The sequence below is a fragment of the Rissa tridactyla genome, chromosome 6 (genome assembly GCF_028500815.1).
Source record: "Rissa tridactyla isolate bRisTri1 chromosome 6, bRisTri1.patW.cur.20221130, whole genome shotgun sequence".
In the NCBI taxonomy this organism is placed as follows: domain Eukaryota; kingdom Metazoa; phylum Chordata; class Aves; order Charadriiformes; family Laridae; genus Rissa; species Rissa tridactyla.
In genome coordinates, this window is record NC_071471.1 from 33,138,802 (window position 1) to 33,157,015 (window position 18,214).

General features: G+C 42.4%; 2 protein-coding genes across 15 annotated transcripts in view; both read left to right on the forward strand.

Moving 5' to 3' along the window:
• SGMS1 (sphingomyelin synthase 1) overlaps window positions 1-15,630 on the forward strand; it is a 101,262-nt gene extending 85,632 nt beyond the window's left edge. For 13 of the 14 annotated variants that reach the window (XM_054206944.1, XM_054206941.1, XM_054206954.1 and 10 more), the window contains 5 exons: window positions 1,994-2,836; window positions 8,143-8,260; window positions 11,837-11,990; window positions 12,727-12,893; window positions 15,233-15,630. In XM_054206944.1, coding sequence (XP_054062919.1) covers window positions 2,214-2,836; window positions 8,143-8,260; window positions 11,837-11,990; window positions 12,727-12,893; window positions 15,233-15,412 — 1,242 coding nt within the window. In that variant the 5' untranslated portion in view covers window positions 1,994-2,213 and the 3' untranslated portion in view covers window positions 15,413-15,630. Of the gene's footprint in view, window positions 1-1,560; window positions 1,639-1,993; window positions 2,837-8,142; window positions 8,261-11,836; window positions 11,991-12,726; window positions 12,894-15,232 lie in introns of all 14 variants that reach the window. The other variant, XM_054206951.1, reaches the window with a different exon arrangement.
• Window positions 15,631-17,928: 2,298 nt separating this feature from the next.
• The window catches only part of LOC128911676 (putative neutral ceramidase C), a 35,582-nt gene continuing 35,296 nt past the window's right edge, over window positions 17,929-18,214 (forward strand). The window contains exon 1 of the mRNA XM_054206956.1: window positions 17,929-18,110. The gene's annotated coding sequence lies outside the window, so the exon portion shown is untranslated. The remainder of the gene's footprint in view (window positions 18,111-18,214) is intronic.

Genomic DNA, 18,214 nt, shown 5'->3' on the forward strand with positions numbered 1-18,214 from the left:
TGGCCCTTAAATGCACAGACTGAGGCCAAATGGGGAGCTGGAGGCAAAACCCCTTCCCATAACTGCTGACGACACCCGGCATGGAGTAAGGATGCTTGAGCTTTGTGCTGTGGCTGGTGCCAGACCCAGGATTTCAGGAGCCCTGAAAAACCGAGACCAGCGTGGTGGAGAGCTGAGCTGCTCTCCTTCAGTCAAAGTCTTGTAAGAGTTTCTAATGTGGGTTAACATGCATAATTCAGTCCTTCCTTTTTTTCCACGTTCAGAGCTGTGTAACTGAATACCAATTTGCTAAACACAGCTTGAATAATGAAGTGATCCATGGCTAAAAGCCTTCCTCAGTACATATAATCCCACTGAAAAAAAAAAAAAGAAAGAAAATGGAGCTGTATCCTCTCTTGTGTTGTTTTAAAACAGCAAAGATATTTACAAGGGAGAATATTCATCTTCATCCCTGTTTGCTCCACAGATTTTAAATACGTGTGTGTCCGTGGCGTGCCCAGCAAGTGGGAGTTGGTGTGCGCAAAGTACTGCCAGTCTTTTGTTCAAAGCTTTTTCTTTTCTCGATCACCAGACCTGGTTCATTCCACAGAGGAACAGATTATAAACTGCACCTTGTGTTTCTTGCTCAGTTTAGAGGTAACGCGTCAAAAAATATATTTATGTGCAGCATGGTCACGTTTTGCATAGGAGTATAGCTCTGTATCTCTTTTGCACCACTTCCCAAATCGTGCCAGTAGTGTAGATTATTTTGGTTTTCCTCAGTGGCAGCTTTGCTCCCTGCGACGAAACGCAACTGTCTGGTAGCTTGCAAGAAGCTAGAAATATTCTTCAAGCTGATAAAGGCATGATAATGACTTTTGAAAATATGAAGTGTTTTTTCCCTGTGCTGTTACTTTCTGTAGGGCACTTTGTGTTTCTGATCCCGCAACCTCCTGGTAGGAGAGACTTGGTCTATGGGATGGCAGGCTGGCGACGGGGGTTCTCACTCTTCCTCTCTTTGCTCTGAGGGAAGACCATTTTTTGTTTATTCGTTGAATAAATGTCTCAAACCTGGTGTTTTCTGGTGGCATTCACTGCCTTGTGCTGAGGAGGTTGTTAAGTCTCAAAAATGCAGGAAGAGGTTCCAGCAAGTAACATCAGTTTTCCTGTAATTTTTGGTTGGAAGTGATCAGCTTTTCTAAGCTTTCTGAGCTATTTTTGTAATTAATTTGGTGTAGAAGTTTGTTACCTAGTTCCTTTTTTTTCCCCCTCTTACTGAAGTTTCATTTTTCTGTTGGTTCCTTTTTTAGCTGATGACAAACATTTATTTGCATTATAGCAGTATACCATGGAAACCGTAACACTTACCTTGAAGAACTGCTAAATATCTGCTAGAGTCCTGCAAACCTATATGCTTTGGTTTATTTTCAAGCGAACCTGTTTGGGTATTGATTTTCCTGCTGGTGCTTTGGCCAAGAGAGTGTAACCTTGCTTATCTACGTCATTTTTTTTTTTTTTTTTGGTGTTGCTGACCTGTAGAAAAGTGGGGTTTGTGGTACACTAGATATTTTTGCCTTGCAGAACAAAAGCCAGCCTTCCTATTCGATAACTCGGTGCAACACATGGCATGAAGATACCAGCCTGTAGGGGGGAGAGAAGGTTTGTGACACGAATAACACTAAACGTTGGCTCTGTATGATTTTTAAGAGAGGTTTGGGTACTGGTTATGAACCAGAGCTGTGTAGTAGTAGGAGATTTAACAACTAAAGAGCAGGAAGGAGTCCTTCCCTCAGCCGCAAGACGGTGTTTAGAATACAAGACTGCTAAAGCTCTTGAGAAATCGGTAGCAAGCTCAGAAAGGACAGTGCTGCGTGTACTAGAGCTCAAATCAGTTAGTCTTTTCCATGCCAGAGTCTACCTATTCTTTGCCAGTGATTTTTATCTTTAAACATGAATTGCAAACTAATGCTAAATGCTGTCCTAATGACTGGTTTGGGGTTTTTCTCCTCCCCAGGAAGAAGAATGCCAACACGAATATGAAGTGAACAGTTTCCTATGTTTGCCACAGCGCCTGGATGCTCGCATCGGATGGTTAGAGACGGGGACTTGTCTCTCACCGAACTACTTCCTCGGACAAGATGAAGCCAAGGAGGAGCTTTCCAACACGCTGGAGTCGCAGTGACTGCTGCCCAATTTAAAATTGATGTCAGACTGTGCCCTGGCTGCCTGGCGAGATGAAAGAAGTGGTGCTGTGGTCACCCGAGGAGGTGACAAATTGGCTAACGGAAAATGCTGTGCCAGAGTATTGTGAGCCATTGAAGAGCTTCACCGGGCAGGATTTGATCAACCTGACGGAGGAGGATTTTAAGAAGACGCCTCTCTCCCGGGTGTCTTCCGACAGCGGACAGCGGCTATTGCACATGATTGAAACTTTGAAAATGGCTCACCACATTGAGGCTCACAAAAACGGGCATGTCAACGGGCACATCCGTGTCAGCGTGAGCAACACCACGCACGAGAATGGTTTTAGCAGTAAAACGAAGCTGAACGGGATGCCAAATGGGTATAAGAAGGAGATGATAAAGATCCCCATGCCAGAGCCGGAGCGCTCACAGTACCCTATGGAATGGGGCAAGACTTTCCTGGCTTTTATTTATGCACTTTCTTGTTTCATCTTTACCACAGTGACTATCTCAGTCGTTCATGAACGAGTGCCTCCCAAGGAGGTGCAGCCTCCCCTACCAGATGCATTTTTTGATCGCTTTGATCGGGTGCAATGGGCTTTTTCTATTTGTGAAATCAACGGCATGATCCTTGTAGGACTGTGGTTTGTTCAGTGGCTGCTCTTAAAATACAAGTAAGTAAAAAAACCTTTTGAAAACCAAGTCCTAGGGTATGCCTCTGACAGCTTTTGGAGCTCAGATACTGGTTTACATCCAAATAAAATGAAGCTTCTTGTGATCTTTCTGATTTTGGTTTCCCAAACTGCAATAGATATTGTGCCACGGGGAAACTGCTGTTTCTGCAAAAGGGAGACGTTCAGTCCAACTGTTACCTCAGAAACTAAGAAATTGCCCTGATCTTGTTTGCCCGCACAATGAACTGGAGCCCTTTTCATGTGTGAAAAGCCTTGAGTTGGGTGTAATTCTTGACTCAGTTAATTGTCCTGTCTGTTCAGAGGGAGCACAGCTCACAAGGTTGTGAACACAGCTGCGAACCAACTTGGGATCAGTTTACTGTCACTGTAGTTTGCTTGATGTAAAGACCTACCCTAAGATTATGATACCCTTGGACAAAACCAACAGGCAATGGTTTTGCACCTAAACAATGCTGGCTGAAAAAGCATTGAAGTGTATTTTCTGCTTGACGTTAGATGGGGCAGGTAACGTCAAACACAAAGTATGTCAAAAGCTAATCGTAAAATATGCAACAGCATAGATATGCAACGAATTTGCAAGGTCTTAGTGGTTGTCTGGCTCTTTGCTCATACTGGTCAGAACTGCAAGGGTGAATTTGCCTGCCAATGGAAGTAACCTACCGCTTACCCTCTACAGAGTGTGTGCGGATGCTGAATCTTAGGGTGTTTGTGCTGCTGTAAATCCACACCTGGGGCTGCCTTACCATAAGTGTCTGAGACGTAAACCCTCGTGCTGCCATGGCTGTGAATGAAGTGTTCAAAGTCAAGTGGCTTTAAGCAGTATGAGGTGGCTTATCACCTTTCCATTCAAAAACTAGACACAAGCATGTTCCCTGCAGCTGCCCAGCCCAAATCTCAGTCTTCACCTGTTCACTGACTTTTTTGTGACCCTTATGTAGGAAAATGAGGAAGGAACGTAATTTGGGCCCCACTGTGTGAAATACAAGATTCTTCAGTTCACACAACTTTGTAATGACCTTAGAATTATGGATTTTCCTTTTTAAAGGAAATAAAGGGAGGCCAGTGGATCTCTCACTCTTATAAAGGAGAAAAATATTAAAACTTAAAACATGGGCTTCACCAGCTTCAGAAGTTATAGGCGGCTTGAAAAGAGAATTGCAAAGCTGGGGCAGGATACCCTTGTGCACCACAGCCATGGATTTCCACAGGACTGTGACGAATCTTTTAAGTAATCCACAAGACTGACATGATGGTTTATTCATCTTTTCTGCTACTTTATACTACTTAATATGTTTTATCAGGTGAAACTTTAAAACCATTGCACACTTCTACAGAGGTGGTGTTCCTTAAAGGAAAGTTTTTAGAACGGTTAATTTATTTTTATAGCCCATAAAATAAAAAAAAAAACAAACTGGAATTGCTTTTTTTTAAATTTATTTTATGTGCACATATGTACAGCAGGAAGGATTTACCCCAGCTCAGCCTCTCGTTTTGTGTATGGCTGTAAGCTTCGGTATCGCTCTTATGTTGGTAGCTGCAGTGCACTCCAGCTCCTCTCCCCACTGCCTCAGCTGCTGACAGTGAACATGTGGGACCATTAACTTTCTTGGCATCTCTGAGCATAAATGTTCAAAACCAAGGCGAGCACCGAGAGAACGTGACATGGGACTGCTCTCAAGAATGGGGTGTCAGGTTAATAAGGCAATATGAGGGATCAGACACCCTGTGATGGAGCTGAGCAGAGCCTTTAGATTAAGAACAGCAGGATCTGTAAGGTCCTTGGAGATTTGAAGCAGTGAGACGTGGGTTAACTTGGTGATAAAGTACGTTGGTATCATTGAGAGATGCGAAGATGAAGATTCCCCCTGGTCCGTCTGTCCCACTGTCCCCATTTGCTTTGATGTGTTTATTTTCACTTGCTTTAGAAGGGCTCTTTCTGGTGTTAGTGGAAGATATCAGGGAGTCGCAGAGCTTTCCATTCCCAGTGTCAGCCCTGGAATAGCTGGTCAGTGCTGGTTCAGTGTGTGTACTGGTCAAGTAATGCTTTGGAGACCAAAAGTCGTCTTTTATGTCAATAAGCAGACGTATTGAAGTCTGAGAGGCCTAAGCTGTTGGTAAGGAGCAGAAAGGGAAGAATGGGAGAGGTGCTCAGGGGAACAGGAGCCCAGTAAGGTGGCTTTATCTGGAGGACCTCATTCTCATGGCTTTGGATGATGAGCCACTAAGTGCTATAAAAAGAGCTGAGTCACTTCTGTGGCATGGGGTTATCACCTCCCTTTGAAACTTGATTCAAGAATAAAGAGAGGGAATTAAACCAGCTAGACTTCCCTCGCTTCTCTGACCTCTGATGGTGTCAGGGATAGCCGTTGCCACACTCCATTTGAGATCCGAAGATAAGACGTGAAGCTGGGTGATTGCTGGGCAGGATGAGACCTGATTCCTTGCCTACTCAGATGATAGAGATACCATTCATGGATGTCTCCAAGTGGAAGATCAGGGTCACTGGTGAACCAGCAGCGTTGTTACCTGTGAGCTGTATTGCAGCCAGTGGCAGAGTTGAACCTTTGACCGAAGGAGGCAACTTCATAGTTTCAGACTTTCTGAAACACTTTTCTTTGACAAGCAGTGAAATTCCTATTGCTTATCCTACCAGATCCATTATTTGCTGATAACCTGATCTAATCCAAGCTGAGCCTACTGTTCTCCCAAGCAATGAAGGATTATAGAGATGTGCCATTCATGATTCTGATGGCTCAGGTCTTCCTTGTTTAGTCCAGGGATTGCGTGATGATGTTGAATAGGACCTATGTGTCTCCTTTTTTTGGATTGCAAAGTCGAGGCCAAAATGGAAGAGGGCGTTGGGTGTGTCTGTCCAGCTAACCACAGTGCAGGGTTTCCCTTCACCCCTGGCACTGCTTTCTTGCCTGAAAATTAATTTTACCTTCAAGCAGAGACTGGAGTTTCTGGCTGGCTTCGGCGCAAGGCGCTAGAACTGGTGCAAGGAAATCAGTGGCAGCTTTCGTTGAACATCCCTATAGAAATACCGTCCATGGTGTCGGGTTGGTTTCTCACCAGAAAGCAGGAGCGGGGTGGGCCTGCAGGTCTTGGCTGGGGACTGTGGGTTGCTCAAGCCTTTTTCCGCAGATACTGTGGGGAGCTCGAGGAGTCCAGGCGAACTGCCGAGGCAGAGTTAACTTCTCTGGGAAGCATTCCCAGATGTTTTGGGAGAAGTACAATGCTGGGTTTTGGCCATGCTTGGCATCTGATTCAGCCCGCACGCTCATGGGATGGAAAAAGCAGCGTGTTCTCTACCCACCTTAGGTGAGGTCTGGATAGCTGTAATAAAAGCTGTCTTGGCCAGTAATAAGCTCAGAGGTCGTACTTGCTAGCTGGCTCGTAATCACGCACGCACACACAAATTCTTTTGAGAAGGGAAAATATGAGGCTTTTAACATTATTTTTGTTTTATATTACAGTACAGAGTACGCAGACTTTCCTAAGCTAAAACATGCTAAATCCAGCTAAACCAATTAGGTTCATGGGTAATTCTAATTAAAAAAAAAAAGAAAAGAAAAAAAAAAAAGAAAAAGTTCGGTGCTCGATAAAACACTGCTGCATCTTCGCTCTCTCAAACTACAGTGCTGCTCAGTCTTTAATCTCCAGCCCCCCTGTTTGTCTTGATACCAGGTTGTAAAGCGAAGCAAGTTCATGCCTGGTTATAAAAGCCAGGCACAAGTGTGAGATCTTTATTGGATCATCCTTCGGAGAGAAAAATTCACCATACAAAGCGTAGAGGAAAACCATCGCCCCAGTGGCGTGGTGCCTTCCACTCTTAAATTTCAGCCCATAGAGCTACATTAATAAAGTATGAGTTTTAACTCCCAGCTTTGTTCATGTTTAGACAGGGAGGAGGAAGAAAAAATATGAAATACCATGTTTCAATAGCAGCGAGCACTTGAGTGCAAAATGCATTACACTGTAATAGTTCAAACTTTTTTGATAAATTAAGACACTCGAGTTGTTATTGATCTGGCACTGCAAAGGCATACTCCTTCGAGAGTGGAGCACTACAGTTTAATAACTCGGCCAAAAGCTATTAAAAATAAAAAAGATGGCCAGTCTTGAGCTTCAAAAGAGCTCGGCTTGAGAGAAATATTTTTTTTAAGAAGCGAGTGCTTCAAAATAGCAATAAATGAATGCCAGAACTTGCAGCTTGCGTTGTTACCCTTGTATTCCCCAGATGATCATCACTGTGAATAACGATTTAAAATCAACCAACACCAACAGGGCCTGTAACCAGAAGGACACAAAGGGTTGAAGTGGTTAAAGTTACGAACTTCGGTAACTGGATTTGCCCTTGATTTTTGTAATGCTGGCAGTGATTTCTCTTGCTGAACTCTGTGAGCTCTGATAGAGGTTGCTCCCATCCTGATGGATGTGCTAGAAGGGGTTTAATTGCTGTAGCTCTTTCCTTGTGATGTTAGTAGCTGGGAAATAGCGGCGAAACTCAATGGGCTGGTTTTGGGGCTGGCTCCCACTCCTGAGTCGAAGGTGCAGCTCTTTACCCCATGTACTCTTGCTGGTTTTGCCTTAGGGTACCCCCAAAATGCATCTGCCCTCTCTGCGTACATCAGCGACTTGCAGGCAGCCCTCAATGAATAAATTCTTTGAAGGTATGGCTGCTTGCCTCGAGACTGACTTCCCGTGAAAACACTCCGTCCTGTAGCCAACGCGGCTCTAAATTTGTATTTTGGAGATTATCTAAATTGTTTCCTCTTTAATGCAGTTCAGGAAAGATGTGTTCTTACTCGTTTGAGTCATACAAGCGATTTCTTCTCAAGCAGCCCTTTGTAATTACTAAATGTGTGTGTCAGCTGAAACAAACGTACTCCTTTTCATCTTACAATGAAAATATTGTAACTTTATCCCTTGCCTTGAACGGAAGATTAGTGACCGCTCAAAGCTAATGGAGGAGTGTGGGGCATGAAATCCCTTTTAACATCTTCAACACGAAATCTGCACAGGCTTTTTTATTCTAATCCTTCTATTTACTGTAATCACCTTTATGGGCAATGTTAGTTGACTTACTCTTGTGTTTCTGACCTGGAAAGCGTGGGAATATTTGTAAAGTAATTCAGTATTCTCAGGTGTAAGCTGATACTGTCACGAGTTTCAAAAGCATGGAGAAGAGAACAGTTGGTAGTTTATTTTAATTACCTCAGCATGTAATGTTGGCATTGAGTGACCTCATTTTTTTTTCTGTTTGGTTTTTTTTTTTCTTCTAGGTCTATAATTAGCAGAAGATTTTTCTGTATAGTTGGCACACTATACCTGTATCGGTGTATTACAATGTATGTGACAACACTCCCAGTACCTGGCATGCATTTCAAGTGCTCTCCAAAGGTAAACTTCTTCTGACTGCCTTTCCATATTTTAATCTGTATGTTTTCCCCTTGTCCTGCTGTTACCAAAACTGTGAGCAACACTTTCTCAATAACTGTTTCTAATTTGAAAATACCAGTTTGGCGTGATGGGGACATCCTCCTGCAGATCATCGACTTCCTGCTCGGTGAAGGTGCTGATGGTTACTCTGGGGCAATGCAGGCGTTCCCACCCTTTTTGAAGTGCTAATATGTGCAATTTCTCTAGCGTTTTCAACTAATTTGCACAATCAGCATTTGTTGATCTCCACTGAAACGGTTGAAGGTGTGCAACCTGCGGAGGTGGCATGTGTGACTCATTCCTAAACACTTCAGTATGTCAAACCCAAGTATGATTTGTATTTGAAAATGGCCCAGAGAGGCTTTTCTAAGGCTGGTGAAACTCTTGTCTCCTTTGCAGCTGTTTGTCCCTGCATATATTTTTGCAATTGTGTTAGCACGAGGACTTGCCACCTCCTCCCCAATCTAGCAATGACTCCTGTTTGTTGTGCCAAGGAATAAAATGGGCTTGCGAAAGCCGTGGTTGAAATCAAGCTGCCGAGACAGAGGTGCTTAGGCAAGACCCTTGAAGGGTAATTCACGTGCTCGGGGTGGTGATGGGGCAGGGATGGTGGTGTTGCATCCGTCTCATATCACACAAGCATTGGTGTAAACCTGGTCCTTACTGCAATGCTTATGATGGGGAAATGCAAATCTGATACAACTGGACTTCTACACTAGGGAACAAGGTGCATATATTAGACACAAGTGCTCTTTCTCCACAGCAGTTTATTTCCGTGCCCCTCCTGCCATTGTTTGTGGTATAGTTTGATTTAAGTGGGAGAAAGGAGGGGGGAAAAAAAAAAAGTAATTTCTGTGAAATAGCTACTGCACGCACAGTTCAACAATGACTTTGTGTGCACAGCCATATGTTAGATGAGAGGTAGTAAAATCACGGATTTACAGGTAGTAAAATCCTGATTTGACTCAGTACACGTGCTGTTGCTGTTTCGGTGAGGATTGCTGGTACGTACAAAGCAAGCCGCAATGCTTTGATTCCTTGGGGGAAATAAAGCCAACAAAGGTACCACACAAGTTGTTTGACAAGGCAGAGCATTTGCCAAGCCACGTGTGGCTTTCTGAGGGACCGAGGTCTTTTGTAAAGAGAAGCAAGTGGGAGAGGAGTCAACATTGTACTTGATCAATCAGTCATGAAATTAAAAAAGAAAAACCACAGTTATTTATGGGCTGAAGTGCGTAAATCTGCCACTTTCGGAAATTTACAGCGCTGGCCAGTCTGTCTCGTTACTCAAGTAAAGACAAGCCTACGTTGTGCTCTTCTATTGCACCGATAAGACTAAGGATTAGCTGGGCTTTCTTGAAAGCTATAAATATAACCTCTCAACACCTTGTTGAGTTATATATGATTGTGAAGAGTGGGCCTTGGGGAGCATTTTAGTGTTTTATAAGGAACAGTTAGCAGGAAATGTTTAATTGCTGCAAAGACCCTGCTTAAATCTGTCGGAAATTAATAATTTCCACTTCTTAAAGCAAGACCAAGCTTTAAAATAAAACAAAAACATGCCTATAATGGCCAGCCCAGGGGAATCTGTGTTTCCTTCTGACTGTTAAATGGTTACCATGGATTTTAAAACCTCATAAAATGAGGTAAGGATGCAGCACACGTGTAGTTGCTTGCATTGATCCGTTAGTCCCACTCCTTTGAGCGCAGGTGGGTCCCGCTTCCCGTTGGGTCCCAGAGGTGCTCGGTACATCCTGGTTGTGCTTGTCCACGGCATACATTTTCTTTGTGGATTTATTTAACACTTGGGTTTATTTTAGAGCTGGGAGCAGCAAAAGCAAAGTCCTGGGCCAGTGCCAGCTGCCCTTTGATCACCTGAGAGGAGGGAGAGGGGCGTCTTCGCCAGGACTTGATTTACTTAGAATCATAGAATCGCCTAGGTTGGAAGGGACCTTTGAGATCATTAGGTCCAACCATCAACGTAACACTGCCAAAACCGCCACTAAACCATGTCCCTCAGCACCACATCTACCCCTCTTTTAATTTTTAAATGAGATTTGGCTTTCCTAAGGCAAATTGAAGTTTTTGTGGAAATACCGTTTGAGACAGCATCATGGGTTGGAGGTGGGTCAGCACAAATCTATCAGATGTAGAGGAACGTCTCTGTTGCTCAGGTGGATTGTGTGAGTTAAAGCCAGCGCAGAAGTTTGGCACCATGCTCTGACAAACAGAATTTCTTTTGAAATGTGAAGTGGAAAGAAACGATTTTGAAGATTTTTCCAAGGTGGGATGCTGGGAGGCTTTAGAGTTTGGAGTGACATACTCTCTTCTGCATGTTGAATCTACATTTCGACACCTGAACATACAGCTTGGGCAGTTCATCCTGGTTTCTGTTGGATTATCATCTATAGGGCTTGTGCTTTTACGAACAAGATGAATTAAATTAAGCTTGATTTATTTTAGAGTGCCTTGCCTCTTGAACAGAAGGAAAAACAGATGTTTAGAGAACATGACAAAATTCTAGCTATAGCTGGAAATATTTTTAATTCCTTTTTATTGGTGAAGTTGGATTTTTTTGAGACTGTATTACAGAAGTCCTAGGTTTTCCAAGAGTCATCATTCTGAACCTCACTGTATATATGTGAGGTTCATATATATATATATATGAACTCATATGAATTCATATATATATATATACACACATGCCTCCCAGTGTAAGAATATAATGAGTAAAAAGAGATCTGAACCCTTTACCTCTGCTTGAAGATTCCCACTAAAAATCATTTTCTTGCGCAGCCGCAAGCATTAGCAAAGGCTGACGACAAGACCTGGGAGAAAGATTACACCTTTACGTGGTAGCAGCAATAAATACTTATAAATAACACGGAAAACAATTTTTGCTCACCTCCCTTTTTCACCATAAGTGTAACCACTGACAGGAGTTTAACAACTTCTGGAGCACCTCTTTTTCGCTTAATGCGTCGTGTAATACGACAGTATTATACTGAAAAGATGCCGTGTTTGTCATTGCAACTGGAAGTGACCTGGTGTTAAGGCTGTCTACACACTTATATACATACACAAATATGTGTGCAAATAAAATTGCCTTTTTTCTGTGCCTTTTCAATCTTATTGTGAGCGTAAAAAAAACCAACAAAACAAACAGTAGTCCTTTGGGATATTGTATTTATAGGGAAATCGTAATAATTTCCTTGATTCTTCATACGTTGAATACTTCAAATAAAATATATTTTAGAAAAATGGATGGAGCCCATGCTTGCATGAACACTAGCTATAATAGATGCAAAGCATCAATTAAAAAAAAAAAAAATTAGTGTCTCGTTTCCAGGCTTTTTCCCTGTAGAAATGTGCTGCTAGATTTTGGAAAAGTCTGTGGACTTACTGATTGATCTTGTGTATCAAAGCAAAGAGAGAGAATAACTGAAAGGCAAAGTTGCTGGCTAACACCATTGCTTTAAACTCTGAAAAGTTAGTGCTGGTATTTTACTCTGCTTTCATGTTTTATTTTTCCACCAGCTTTTTGGAGACTGGGAATCTCATCTGCGAAGGATAATGAAATTGATTGCTGGCGGAGGATTGTCCATCACAGGATCCCACAACATGTGCGGCGACTATCTGTACAGCGGTCACACTGTCATATTAACTCTTACATACTTATTTATCAAAGAGTGTAAGTTCATTACTGTTCAGGTGGAATTTCCCGTTGTATAATTTCTTGCTGATTGAAGAATTATTGTTGTGCTGATCCGTAAATACAGTTAAAGTAAAAATGCACACTTTTTCAATTAAATACAAGCAATAGAACTTCAAAGACAGAGGGCTTACTGAAAAAGAAAACTTTGGAAACAAAATAAAACACTTTACCATGTAGATGTCTGAATTAAATTTCTTTTTTAAAAATAAAGTGCTTTGTTTAGAATATAATTGCAACCTTCATTGCACTGTGCCTGGCGAATCGTATTTCAACTCTGTCTCCTAGGCTAGAGAGAGATGAGTGCCACGCTAAATGCAAGGCTGCACATTTTGCAAGAGTCAGGCCTTAATGTATGCATTTATCTTTCATGAAAGGCAAGAGGAATGGATTGCCATCTATGTAGAATCAATATTGAAATACAAATCGGTTGATTTTACTGACGAGGGTATCATTATGTGTTGGGCCTGTTTCTCAAAGATTTCATAACCTTTCTGTTTCCCCAGGATCTGATTGCCCCTGAGTACAATTTTACGTTACCCCTTAAGAGAATGATGCTTATTCTGTGATCTCAGCATTCCTGCTCTTCATCTTAATGCAAGCATCGCACTGCCCACCCAGGATTGCAGTCTGCATCCTCTGCTAATTATGACCGTGGTCTTGTGCGCCGGTAATGTTTCACTTTGAAATAATCACTGCTTGTCCTTCTTTCCAGATTCCCCGCGGCGACTCTGGTGGTATCACTGGCTTTGCTGGGCGCTCAGCATAGTTGGGATGTTCTGCATCCTCCTTGCTCATGACCACTACACTGTGGACGTGGTGGTGGCTTACTACATCACTACAAGACTTTTCTGGTGGTATCACACAATGGCCAACCAGCAAGTGAGTTTCTCCCAGTCTTTGGATCTGCGTGGCTCTGACGTCGCGTGGTGGTGGGCAAAAATCCAAACTTTGCCTTGAGCCTTTCTGCAGGAGTAGGAGTGGGCTCACCCATGTCTTGTGGAGCATCCCTCTCTTCCCCCCCTCACACTGGGTTTGCAGGAAAGAAAGGGGCATCATCGGTTGGGGTCATCTTCTGTCCTGACTGCAAAAATATCTGTAGGTCTACCCGCAGGCAGGCAGGCAGGCCTCTCTGCTTCCGCTGTGTAATCTCAGTTCTTGAAGTGCTTCTGAAATTGGGTCAATTGGCCAGTTTTGTGACAGAGCAAACCATTTAGATGTGGTGGGTTTTTTTTGCCTTGGATTTGGGTTTGTTTTTTGTTTGTTTGTTTTGTTAAAGGCAACGGGGTTTTCCTTGTAGTCTGTGGCTTGTGTCCTTTAGTTAAATGACAGGTGCCTTGAAGGCCTCACTAAAAACGCACCAGTTTTTCAAAGCATTTCCAAGTGGCAGTAAGTTCCCCTGACCAAGGGAAATGTTTTCCTTTTGGAGGGAGGATCGTGCAGCAGAGAATAGGCTGCTTCTGTCCTAAAGCCTGGGGAAGGCATGAAAAATAGAGCGATGAGGGAAACACTGAGAACAAGGAGCTGCTCAGGAGGAGACACGGCATTTGATGGGAGAGAGCGTGGTTTGTAATACTCAACCAGAGAGCAACGGTAAATGATTCAAAAGTCAAATGAAGAAGGGTAAATGAGGTCTCATGTCGTTCTTGTTCTTGCTTTCCTGTCAGTGAACTACATCAGTAAGAGATGAGTCTACAGTGCTGAGGAATGCGAGACAAAATGTGCATGTCTGTTATCCATGGGAGGGACCTAGTGAGTTAAGAGACACTCTTAGGGTCTGTAACAGCAAATTGTTGTCCAAATATTTTGTGTGCAGCGTCGAGAAAGATATTTTTCTTCTCTGTTGCATATGACTCCAGCTAATTATGTTTAAGAAGGACCTAGTATGATTATAGGGCATTAGTTAATATTGTGGTAGTACAGAATTTCAGATCATATCAGGGTCTTCTAGCTACCATGTCATATTATTCCAGTGGTTTTGGTGCTACTTGAAGCAGTATACCACAGTCAAGCGCTGTGGTACATTTTTACCACAAAATGCCTAATTACAAAGAATGCACTTTGACGTTCAGTCAGTTTGGGAACCACTGTGTTCGATAGCAATCTGTGCCCGGATTTGGTAACTCCTGTCATACAGCACCAGACTGACTGACTTCCACGCTTTGAATTTGCTCCTGGACTCTGTCAGAGCAATAGTGCCGAGTGGCCATTCTTCCAAGCTGGAAGCTATCGAAGTCGGGATTGCCTTGAGCGCTAATGAGACTTGCTTCAGAAATGCCGTTTGCCTTACTGTATGGAAATGTACCTGTTCTGCTGCGTGATGTGAGTCAGAAGATGGCTCAGCACTGCTTCCCTAAGCTGCTGAGATGTTTGGAAATGCCGATCTCTGTATCCTTACCTGAGCACATGTTTGTGTGCTGGTCTCTCTTTCCCGGTGCCTGCTCCACGTGCAGAGGGCTGTAGATTGTGTCTGACCTAAAATTTAAAGCAAGAGCCCACTAGGGCTAAAGTGGATTTATTTTACATGTGAGTTTATGACACAGAAAGAAAGCTTAGCATACAAGCCCCATGCCTGCACTTCCTGGTGGACTGATACAATGCTTCCCTGCTCTGGTGTTGAAAATGTGTGGCAAGGTAGTTGGATAACTCCCTCGGTGCCTGCCCACTCCTTGTGTCCCGGCTGTGGCTTGCCCGCGGCTAGCAGAAGCAAAAGGGTGGGTTTGAGCGCACGTGGAAGAGGACAGGACAGGGTTCGTTTCCTCCTCTGGATGGGTTGAGATATGCCTCGCTCATTGTGGGCATACAGATGGGCTCTGAAGCAATTCTCGAGCTACATGTAATTTCAGAGATACGTATGGAAAAAGCTGTGCTTTGGGTTGGTTGTTTTTGATTCCCAAAGGAGAGGAGAGACTGATCTTTTGGGACATTCATTCTCTTCCTATGGGACCGTTGAACAGCTGGAGTCTTGGAGACAAGGGTGAGCCTCATTGGGGAGCAACATTTGGTGTGTGCAGGGAGGCTGTGGAAAAGTAGCTTGTCTCTTGATCTTTGTCTGCGCGGATCTGTTGGGGACGTGTTTATAGATACCGAGAGATTTTTGGAAGCAGCTGTAAGCAAGATGCCAACAAATGGTAGCAAGCGACGTGCAATGAAGTCATGTGAGTAAGTGACGTGCTCTTTTGTAATTCTCTTTTTGTTTTTTTCTGATTATCTTTGTGCAGGTGCTAAAAGAAGCTTCCCAAACCAACCTCCTTGCAAGGGTCTGGTGGTACAAGCCCTTCCAGTACTTCGAAAAGAATGTCCAAGGAATTGTACCTCGCTCCTACCACTGGCCCTTCCCCTGGCCGGTGCTGCACCGGGGCAGGCAGGTGAAATACAGCCGTCTGGTGAATGACACGTAACGGCGTGTCAACAGACGGAATGGGGGGAAAGGACCTGTCCCAAGTGCTAAGAACTCCGTACGAGAAGATGCCATAAAAAAAAAAAAAATCAACCGCTCCCTAACCCTTTCTTTTAACAGTTCCCTTGACTTAACCTATTCAGTTACCTGGTAAGCACTGTGATCTTTTTTTCTCTCCAAAGGATCTGCGTTGGACAACAATAAAGAAAATTTAACTTATCATGCACTGTTATACATTTCTTGTTAATAGATTTGGGATTTACATTTGCCCATCACCATGTTCCTTTGTATATGATGCGACAGCATAAATGACAGCTTTTATATCATAAGTTCTGGTCTTTCCAGTCACGTCTGGGAATAAAGCATATTATTTTCTTGGGAAAACATACTTTTCATATCTCTTGCCCCAAAGATTGGGCTGTAAGCCATTTTCTAGCAAATGACTATATGAAGGTTTCTAAATACCTACCTTGGGTAAAATCGAGAAATCTTTCTACCTGTTGCACCGCGCTACGAATAAGGTGATAGACACAGGAAGGTTTGGTAATCTTGATTTTGTAGAATCTGCAGTGACTGTGTCAAAAAGTGCAAAAAAAAAAAAAAAAAAAAAAAAAAAAAAAAAAGGAAGAAAAAAAAAAAGTTGTAAAGTGATTTTCTAAGTATTTCCTAACTTTATTTTTCAAAATGTGTATGAAAATTAAATTTAAAAAGATTTTTACATGTCAGAGAATAGAGAGTTAAAATTTAAAGAAGATGCTTCTTGGGAGAGAGAGATTTGTCTATGTTTCTAGTGCCTTTCTTGTCTTGATTGTATGGTCAGTAGGCAGTCTTAAATGTTTTTATTTAAAATAAAGTATTCCATGAAAGCAGAATTATATATACTGTATAATTACTAATTTTTGCATTTATAGCTAAATTAAACTGGAAATTTGCTTATAATGTTGAAATTGCCATGTGTAGGGAAAATAAAAACCAAATAAAAAGGGTCCGATCTTGCTCACACATTGTGGGCAGGTCAAACTAAAAGGTATCACTTTATTGTCTACTTGGTAGCTGTATTTTAAAAAGAAAAACAGCCATGAATTCCTGTTTTTTAAGAATTTTACAAATGATCACTGAGTGAACTACGAATGGTTTCTCCATCCCGTATTGAAATGTTGTTGGAAAACAACAAAGATAATCTATTTCTTTAAAATATTTGTGCAGAAACTGCATGTAATTATAAGTTCCACTCCTACCATACATACTGTATGTTTGGGGAAGTATTCTATCCTAAACTTGCCAATGTGCAGAACAAAATAGTTTTTTTTAAAGAATGAAGAAGAGAAAATATATATATAAATATATATATATCCATTCTGTATTTTACGTGAAGCAGAGTTATCTTCTGTAGGGTTTTTGTGTATTCACAAGGTGATATTTGTATTGTAAAACAACAATGGTGAAGGAAAATAAAAAGGCTTTTGAAAAATGTAGTTTCCTTTATCTTTTTAATATTAAGTTTAAATTTAAAGCTGGGTTTATTCTTCCAAACCTTGCCTTTAATTTTTATGTGTTATTGCACTGTAGGCCATCAAATTTGGACTGTATGGAAACTGCATTGATTTCGAATTGCTGTTCGCATTGGGCAAAACAGTGCCTTATCTGAAATAAATGCTATGCAATAGATTCTGATCCGTGCGGGAGCCGGGAGCGGATGGGAGAAGCCTTCCTGGGAGTCATCACCAGGGCTTGAAAAATCTACCCCAAAACTGCTGGGATGGATGGAGCACGTGGCAGAGCAAACATCCCTGAACCCAGGATCTATCAGTCCTGTCACTTAAATGACCAAAAAAAAAAAAAAACCAACAAACCCCAAAATACAGTTCTGTGAGTACGTGGTAGTGAAAGTGTCACTTATTTCTTCTTTTCTTTTTTTTTTTTTTTTTTTTTTTTTTTTTTTTTTTGGGGGGGGGGTGGGGTATGGTTTATCTCTACCTCTCTGCCCTGTTCCTTAGCCTTGTCCAAGAACACCCCATCAGTTCTTCAAGGAAGTTACTTCTGCTTGGGATGCTAAAACAAGAGGAACCTGTTTCTTATTAGTTCTCTTTCTCCCTGGGAGGAAGGGGATTTCTTCCCGCCCCGTGCTTCTTGGCAAAACCCTTCGCAACAGCATTTGTGGAGCTGCCTGCGAATTTTAGGGATCAGCTCTGCATGCTTTACCTTCAATTTGCGGTATTATCTTTGCAACCCCATGGTTTAATTTTTTTTCTTTTTTTTTTTTTTTTTAAAAAGCAAAGCCACCCCGAGATGATTGCTTGAGAGAATTAACGCTCCCAGACGTAAGTGAAAAGGTAGATTTTTCAAGACCTGGCATCACGCGCATCAAAACCATTGACATAAGTAAATGTATGGATATATGCACATGACATTAAATGGAATCTGCTGAATTCTGCATTGTAGTGTCTGACTTACTGCATGGATCTCGCTAAACATGGATTCATTTTTTTATTATTTTTTTTTCACAGCAGAGCTGTGCTTTGGTAAAGCGGGCTGGCTTGAGAGAGAAGTCTGGGCAAGCAGGGAGACGGAGCTCGGCAGCGTGGCATTGCTCTGGGTGCTGCCTAGGCTGGAGGAGGGAATAGGTACAGGACAAAACTGTGCCATGAGCGTTAACTCCAGGCTGCGGTGCTTGTGCTGCCTTTTTCTTCTCCCTCCCTGTGAGTATCTGCTCAGCAGCACCAGCTTTTTAAAATGGGTGACGGCTGCGGGCATCGGTGTGTTTGGTGTTTAGCATCGCACTAATGATTGGGCATCCCAAATT